The 9,010-nt window shown below is 35.6% G+C and overlaps 1 protein-coding gene across 2 annotated transcripts in view; it reads right to left on the bottom strand.

Annotated features, from left to right (window-relative positions):
- Positions 1–455: 455 nt before the first annotated feature.
- ANKRA2 (ankyrin repeat family A member 2) overlaps positions 456–9,010 on the bottom strand; it is a 13,359-nt gene continuing 4,804 nt past the window's right edge. For both annotated transcript variants that reach the window (XM_001151939.8, XM_009449028.5), the window contains exons 4-9: positions 5,692–5,757; positions 3,620–3,717; positions 2,989–3,114; positions 2,446–2,512; positions 1,528–1,608; positions 456–974 (exon numbers count right to left, since the gene is read on the bottom strand). In XM_001151939.8, coding sequence (XP_001151939.1) covers positions 919–974; positions 1,528–1,608; positions 2,446–2,512; positions 2,989–3,114; positions 3,620–3,717; positions 5,692–5,757 — 494 coding nt within the window. In that variant the 3' untranslated portion in view covers positions 456–918. The remainder of the gene's footprint in view (positions 975–1,527; positions 1,609–2,445; positions 2,513–2,988; positions 3,115–3,619; positions 3,718–5,691; positions 5,758–9,010) is intronic.

The following is a 9,010-nucleotide window of genomic DNA, read 5'->3' as shown; positions in this document are numbered from 1 at the left end:
ATTCTGTTTATATTAGCTAGACCAAGTTTATGTGGCTTACAACCAAGTACCATAACTGACAAAACATCCTATTTTCCAGGTGAAGTGATTTAAGTCAAGTCCTACACTCAGTGGTCCAATCAACTTCTAACCCATGGCTCTTTCTTCATGGCTTCTGGGAAACACGGATTCATAGTGCTCCCTTTGTGCCATTACAGAATATCTCACTTATATTGAAGAATTGACTTCTCTTCACAGAGGTCTTTTCCTACTGAAAAACTTCCTTAAAAGAGAAAAATATTCTAAATATACTTCTAGAAATGACAATGTTTTTGTTCATTGACTTAGATTCAGCTTATTTTAATTACATATATTGTTTGATCTAATGAAGTGTTACGGCAGGACAGACGGGTGAAATTAAAAATCTGAAAGAAATCTTTAATAATCTTATATACTTAAAAAAGTAGTATGCAAACTGACAGAAAAAGTATTTTATTTATTTATAATATCATTTTGTAAACAATCACACTGTGCACTTTTTAATTCAACAATAAGAACAATTTTTTTTCTAGGGATTTATAGCAAACCCTATATAAAGTGAATGACTTAATACACGAGTGAAGATGACTAGGGTAGAATAATTTCTGAAAATGTCAAATTACAGCACTTGATACAAAGACTGATGATAACTATCTGTACCATAAAAATTTACATGCCATGAAACATTAATTTATAATTTTAAATATACAGTAAAACATAGTTATAAAAAGAGTATTAAATTTATTATAAACCAGTGAATTACTCAGAGAAATATTTATTAAAACCTACTAAAAACCAGTAAATATTGCAACTGAGGTAAAAATTTATAAGTAAACAAAAACTATCATTTATAAGGACCAAGAAGTAAACAAAAGGGCAGACATTTTCTGATGACTGTGTCTACTCCTTGATATTTTGAAGCAGCTTCAACAAATGTGACTCAATAACCTGTTGAACTAGAACAGATAGGTAATCAAGATTACAGCACAGTGACTATAAAATTTCTTCTAAAACTATCAAATTTAACTTATCCCTAATATTTTCCTAAAATAAAGTTATTTCTAAGCAGGATACATACATAGTCTGAGGGCAATAATACAATGCAATACTTTAAAAAACTTGAAACTTAGTCTGTCACTGAGTAACTGTCCAAGTTACTGGACGTTGTGTCTTTGTTTCTTTATTTTTGAAACTGAAGGAGAGTCCAGAATACAAGGTTATCCTAAGGTTTCCCTATAAATAGTTTGCTATCAAAATATGAAATAAATCTTATAAACAGGTATGCACTTATCCTCCAGTAACCAATTATTTGGGTTGGTGAAAAGTATAGTAACAAACTCATTTCTAGACTTTATAGGAATTTGTGGACTTTTCCCAAAGTTAAAAGTGTATGTCAGGAGTTGGGATAACATGTTTTAGGATTACAGTGATAAAGATGGTTTGGAGTACTGTCTTATACTATTTACAGAGCTTTACTAAGATAGGACACAGGAGTTCTAACATACTTACCACTTCTATAGCCTAGGGCTACAGCTAGATCCATAGAATTATATCCAGAGTCAGTTTCAATTGTTGGATCAGCCCCACTTTCTATACCAAAATAGAAAAAACTACATAAATGAAATGAAAATGCAGATATGTTTGTCTGTTATTGGCTCATGTAAAAATAGCTGGAGAGATTTTTCAGTTTGGAGAATGTTTTTAGGATAGTCTGACAAAGTACAGAGTGCATGGGGTACTTAGAATTTACTTTAGTGGATTGGAGGGAAGACACTTCAAACAAACAGCATCCTCTAGAGCAGCTGAAACTCATACACAATTAAAGATAAAGCTCATGCATAAAGACACTGTAGAAAGAGAACAATAGTGAATTCATTTTCTTTTCTTCTTTTTTTTTTTTGACAGAGCCTTGCTCTGTCGCCCAGGCTGGAATGCAGAGGCGCAGTCTCGGCTCATTGCAACCTCTGCCCCTGGGGTTCAAGCAATTCTCCTGCCTTAGCATCCTGAGTAGCTCGGATTACAGGCGCCCACCTGCCTGGCTAATTTTTGTATTTTTTGTAGAGACGGGATTTCGCCATATTGGCCAGGCTGGTGTGAACTCCTGATCTCAAGTGATCCACCCACCTCGGCCTCCCAAAGTGCTGGGATTACAGGCTTGAGCCACTGTGCCTGGCCACATAGTGGATTCACATGTGACCCCCCAAATGAAAGCAACAAGGATAAAAGGTCCAATTGCAGGTGTGGTATGTGATGGAGCTGCTTCTCACATGGGCAACTTTTGGTGGCAGGGGCTCTAAGGGTGAAGAGCAGCAAGATTCATGTATTTAACAATAGTTAATGATTCTCCTGAGTAGTACCAGGGGAGGCCAGGTCGAAAAAATAAAATCAAGTCCTCACATGGCATTTTCTAAATTTTTATCTGCTTACCTAAGAGCATCTTTACACATTTCACATGATTTCCATGTACAGCATAAAGCAGAGGTGTTCCTCCATTCTGCAAAATGAAAAGGTGATTCAGAGTTTTTCACGGTGAGCAAGACTCAAGTAATTTAATGCTGCTGTGAGAAGTTTTACTAGAATTAGACATACAATCATTTAAAGTAATTTTAATATTTTGTGAAGGATACTTAAATAAGAACTAATAATTGAGTCTATGATATTAACTTTTTCTTCTATGTATTTAGCTAATTAATTATTCTTCTTTATTTATTCTTTTATTTATTTTTTAGAAATAGGGTCTCACTCTGTCACCCCGGCTGGAGTACAGTGGTGCAATCACAGCTCACTGCAGCCTCAAACTTCTGGGCTCAAGCTATCCTCCCGCTTCAGCCTCCCAAGTGGCTGGGACTACAGGTGTACACCACCATGCTCAGTCTATTTCTCCTTTAATAAAACTTACTGCATCTCTCCCAAACCAAATAAATTCTAAAACTTGCTAGAGTCATTTTAAATTTAGTATTACAAACTTACCCAATCATATTCATTTACATCAACTCCACAATCAAGCAGCATTTTGACAATATCTGTGTAGCCTTTACTACAGGCCAACGACAGTGCACTTTCTCGACCTTTTCCTAAAAGTTGGGGATCAGCACCCTGGTATGGAAGTAGAGATAAAAGACTTCTCAATTAGTTTAAACAAGAATATTGTTATTCCTGTCAACAATAATTATAGTTCAACACTAGGCCTGGTAATGTTCTGGGCTTAATAAAGAAATAATGGAAACTTTTACTCATGGATGCTTTTATTGAGATTGCCTGGATGCCTTCCTTCCTCCGTCCTGTATCAATCCTAATTATCCTTTCACTCTGGAGTCAAGTCACAGCTCCTCCATGAAGCCTTCTCCTTCAAAGCTGACAGTACTTCTGTTCCCGTGGGATGTAGAGGGGTCTGGGCGTTAAATTATTTCTCACTGTTGCATGTATGATTAGTCTTGCCTTCCCAACTAGATCCAAGTTCCACAAGAATATGAAAAGCATTAAACTTTTTTTGGTAGCCTCTACCATTATATCTAGCTGGCTGGATATATAAAAACTCTACTAAAGACTTAACTGAACTTAAGTAACTATACATATACATTTTCTGAGGCATTTTCCTTACATTCTGAAGTAGGAACTCTACCACAGCTATTTGCCCGTGTGCTGCAGCCCACATCAGAGGAGTAAATCCTTCTTCATCCGTGTGATTGATAACATTTTCTATTTAAAAGAAAAGCAATTTTTGTGATCTAATTTAACAACCATATCTTAATATCACTATGAAAAACTGGCATTCCGAAGAGTTGATTATAATACTCAGTAAAGTTCACTTTGTGCTGACTTTTCATTGGTGTCCTATTGCATGTTGTTGTAATTTGTAGTCTGAGTGTATTAAAATATGCCTCGATGTACATAGCCGGGTTCAGATAGCATATTACTTAAAGTATAAACTACCAGACATGACATAATGCCAGGTACAAGGCAGTCAGGAGAACACTGGTCCCAGAATCAGGAGACCACAGTTTGAATCCTGGCTCTGTCACTTTCCAGCCATGTGACCCTGGGCAAGACACTTAATTTCTTCAATATACAGAATTCCTTGCTTATCTCAACGTACAGTTGGGAGGATCATAATAAAAGTGAGATTATATGATAGCCCTCAGCATTACAGAAATATATAAACTTACTGAATCTTATTAAAGCTATCTTCTACTCCATAGCTAACATTGCTGCCTGTGAATTTCTCTCATTCTTGTGGTTTGCTAACATAATGTTATGTGGATGACAGATAATATAATGTGAATGAATAGTCTGAAATACAGTACCATGCAATTCTACCTTGAACCCCATTTTCTTCCCTAGATTGTCTACTAGTTATTAAGTCCACAGCCTTTTCCCTAAATTTATTTAGTAGATTGAAGAAGCCTCCAAATATTCATAAACAAACAGAAATATAAGATTCTTATAAAAATGACATGATTAAGCAAAATAAAACTCTTTGATCAGACTCCCTGTATTCAATAAACAGTTTTGGGACAACTGGCTAACTTTTTAAAGCATGAAAATAAAAATACAGCTCAATCTTTACTTCATTACAACAAAACACATTCCATATGAGTTAAATATTGAAATGTAAAAAGGAAACCCCAGAAGTTCTAGAATAAGGAATGAGTGAATTTATTTATAATCTTGAAATGGGAAATCCTTTCTAAGCAAGATATACAATCCAGAAGTGACAAAGAAGAAAATAAATTTATGACTTACAAATGTTATGCTTTCAGAACTTCATAAAGGAAGTCAAAGGAAAAATGACAAGCTGGGGAACAATATATGCAACATAAACAACAACAACAACAAAAGCTAATTTCCTTAATTTAGAGTTTACATACTAATATATAGCAGGCAGGTCACATGCAAAAAATTCCAGTAGACCATAACTTAAAAAATGTAAATGAAACTACTCTGAGATGCCATTTTTCACATGTCAGATTAGCAAAATTTGGAGTCTGCTAATATCCTGTATCAGTGAGGGTGTGGGGAAACAGAAACTCTAGCTCTTGTGTGAGGACACACATCTGGTTATATATATAAAATATATATTTACATATATAAAAAAATACGTGTATATATATATATATACCCTTTGACCCAGCAAATCTACTTGTGGGAATCTGCCCTATAGATATACTTTTGAGTTTTAAGTATAAACTTAAAACTTAAGGGGGGCAGTTAAAAAAAAAAATAACATAGAACACGTACATGCAAAAAAATGCACACTTATGGAACTATGAAAAGAATAAAATAGGTCTTTAATACGTGCTTATATGGAAAGCTCTCCACAGTATTCAGTGTAAAACGGTGCAATGTAGTGTATATTTTCCCTTTTGTGTAAATAACAAGCACATACACATTCTCACACATAACCTGAAACATAAATAGAAATGTTTTCAAAAAAATTTACTGAAAATGTAAGAAACTTATAACGTTTGCTTTTGGGGAAAAGGCAATGGTGGTAAAGGAACTTTTACGCTTTATATTCCTTTTTTTTTTTTTACTATCCATTGGGTCATCTGCCTGGTGAGTTTATGTAACTATTTGTTTTTGTCTTTAGGACTTTCTTATATTAAAATAAAACAATAACAAATCTAATAAATCCTATTGAATTTGTTTAAATATTTTTAAATAGGCTATTACCTTGTTCAATACGAGTAGCCAGATAGAGCATCTCTCCCTGAGCAGCCAACTGGTGAACAGACAAAGCTGAAAGAGTATCATAAAATGCTTCATGCATTATCTATAGGGTACACTTGCATCATCCCATGGTTCGTGTTTGTGTCACCAATTTTCTTTTCCAAAACAAAAACGACAATTTTATTGTTTTAAAAATATAACTTAAAATGTATCCTAAAATTAAGGCTGGGCGCAGTGGCTTATGCCTGTAATCTCAGCACTTTGGGAGGCAGAGGCAGGTGGATCATTTGAGGTCAGGAGTTCGAGACCAGCCTGGCCAACGTGGCAAAACCCTGTCTCTACAAAAAATACAAAAATTAGCTGGGCGTGGTGGCATGCGCCTGTAATCCCAGCTACTTGGGAGGCTGAGGCTGGGGAATCACTTGAATCAGGGAGGCAGAGGTTGCAGTGAACTGAGATTGTGCCACTGCACTCCAGTCTGGGCGACAGATAAAAAAAAGTACCCTAAAATTACAAGTACTCATTCTGTATCTGAGAATTGATTCATATTTATTTAAGGTAATTCTGATATCTACAATTTTATTTTTATGAGACAGGGTTTCGTCATGTTGCTCTGGCTAGCCTTGAACTCCAGGGCTCAAGCAGATCCTCCCACCTTGACCTCCCACAGTGCTGGGGTTACAGGCATGAGCCACCATGCCTCGGCCTTTTTAAAAAATCTACAAATTGGTATTATCAATGAAATCTATTCTGAAGAAATGGCTTAGATATTTAATTTTTAAAATGCTATTTCTGCATCCAAACTTATCAGGAAGATGGGTCTTAAGACATGAAGACACTCTTTTGTCTTTTTATTGACTGACCCCATTGTGGTCTTAAATATTTTTATTTCAAGATTCTATGGGGTTTTCTTTTTACAAGGAATGAGGTCACAAATGGAAAAACTGGCCTTGAGAGTAAATTTATTTATTTATTTATTTAGAGACAGGGTCTCACTTTATCACCCAGGCTTGAGTGCAGTGGTGTGATCTCAGCTCATTGCAGCCTCAACCTTCTGGGCTCAAGTGATCCTCCTGCCTCAGTGCCCCAAACAGCTGGAACTATACAGGTGGGCGCCACCACGTCCAGATAATTTTCGTATTTTTTGTAGAGACAGGGTTTTACCATGTTGCCCAGGTCTTCAACTCCTGAGCTCAAGCCTCAGCCTCCCAAAGTGCTAGGATTATAGGCATGAGCCACTGCGCCTGGCCTGAGAATAAATTCTTGAGTGTAAGCCTAGCTGTGGCTAATTAGCTGTGTGATGTTGGATAAGTTTAAACATTTTTGTCTGTAACATGAGATGTAAATCAAATGATCTTAGGTATTTGTTTTTAGCTCAAAAATTCTATGGTGGATTATTTTAAGACAACTTCTTTAAAGACAATGCCAAATAGGGAGAGTTCTTAAAAATTAGTAGCATTTGATCATTGACTTCAGTGATACAATTGGATGGCCTTACTATACAGAAGGAAAAGCAATTGGTGTCCTACGCAAATTTATCTAAGTAAACCAGAAATGGCCTACAGGTGGGGTAAGAGTCCTACAGGAAGATTCTTCCTAGCTCAGTTGGTACAGTATATGACTCAGAAATCAGGAGGGATTTAGTGTTTCCAAAGAAAAAACAGATTTTGTCATGCTTTAGAATATAGATATATTTATCTTACATTCTCAAATACAGTGACTAACAGAAATACAGTTAAATACTAACACAAATACAGTTGCTGTTTTTCTTTTTTTAACATACTTATACTATATAGAATATTTTTGTATTTTAAATAGAAAAACTTCCTCTAGAATGATTCTACTTTTAAAAAATTGTGGATTCAAGGTGTTAAAAGAGGTGATTTCATATTCATATTATATTCAAATTCAAAATTACAATGCAAATCACTCAGCTTTTACTACAAAATCATTTATTGATCAGTGATCTGGTTTATAAGTAAAATGTGAAGCCTTGAACTCTAAGAAGATGAAAATACAGTGTCTTAATTTCAAAGGGCTCAGAATTATTATTTTTAATCTCTATTTATTATTTATTAACTCGCTATTTTTATAGTAAAACTTTTAAGTTTTCATAATTAATATTTTAATCTGTATTTGCTCTCAACAGAGAAATATAACACATGAACTATTTATTTATCACTGATTGATTGGAATCATGGTCTCACTCTGTTGCTCAGGCTGGGGTACAGTGGCATGATCACAGCTGACTGCAGCCTTGACCTCCTGGGCTCAAGTGATCCTCCTGCTTTAGCCTCTTGAGTATGTGGGACTACAGGTGTTTGCCACCACACCTAGTTAATTAAAAAAATTTTTTTTGGTAGAGATGGGATCTTGTTATGTTGCTCAGGCTGGTCTTGAACTCCTGAACTCAAGTAATCCTCCCACCTCAGCATCCCAGAGTGCTGGGATTACAGGTGTGACCCGCCGTGTCTAGCCCCACATGAAATATTTAAAAATGCAAGAATATATGAAAAAGTTTACAACTGCTAAAACTACTAGGACATCACTTAAGCTTTCAAAAAAGTTACGTATAATGCATTTATTTATTTTTAATTGACAAATAATAATTGTGTATATCTATGGAGTACAAAGGGGTATTTTAATATATGTTTACATTAAGGAATGATTAAAGCCAATTAACAAATCTATCACCTCACATACTTATTTTTTCGTGGTGTAAACATTTAAAATTTACTCTTTTAGCAATTTTGAAAAATACAATGCATTATTATTTTTTATTTTTATTTTTTTGAGACAGGGTCTCACTCTGTCACCCAGGCTAGAGTGCAATGGTGCTATCTCAGCTCATTGCAACCTGCTCCTCCCAGATTCAAGTGATCCTCTCACCTCAGCCTCCCAAGTAGCTGGGAACACAGGCATGTACCACCACACCTGGCTATTTTTTGAAATTTTTTTATTTTTTATTTTTTGAAATTTTAGTTTTAGTAGAGACAGGGTCTTGCTATGTTGCCCTGGCCAGTCTCGAATTCCTGAGCTCAAGCGACACACCAGCCTCGGCCTCCCAAAGTGTTGGGATTACAGGCTTGAGCCACCATGCCCAGCCTTCAGTGCATTATATTTATTATAGTCACCATTGTGTACAATAGGTCATTAAGTAGTCCTCCTGTCTAGCTAAAACTTTGTATCCTTTGATCAGTATCTCTACCTTTTCAGCATCTACTCCCCTCTCCCAGCCTCTGGTAAACACCAGTCTACTGTGTACTTCCACTGAGTTCTACTTTTACAGATGTCCCATATAGTGAGATCGTGTGGTATTTGT

Source organism: Pan troglodytes, chromosome 4 (genome assembly GCF_028858775.2).
Source record: "Pan troglodytes isolate AG18354 chromosome 4, NHGRI_mPanTro3-v2.0_pri, whole genome shotgun sequence".
NCBI classification, from domain to species: Eukaryota; Metazoa; Chordata; class Mammalia; order Primates; family Hominidae; genus Pan; species Pan troglodytes.
Note: the sequence above shows the minus strand (reverse complement) of the source record. Positions and strands in the feature narration are given on the sequence as shown.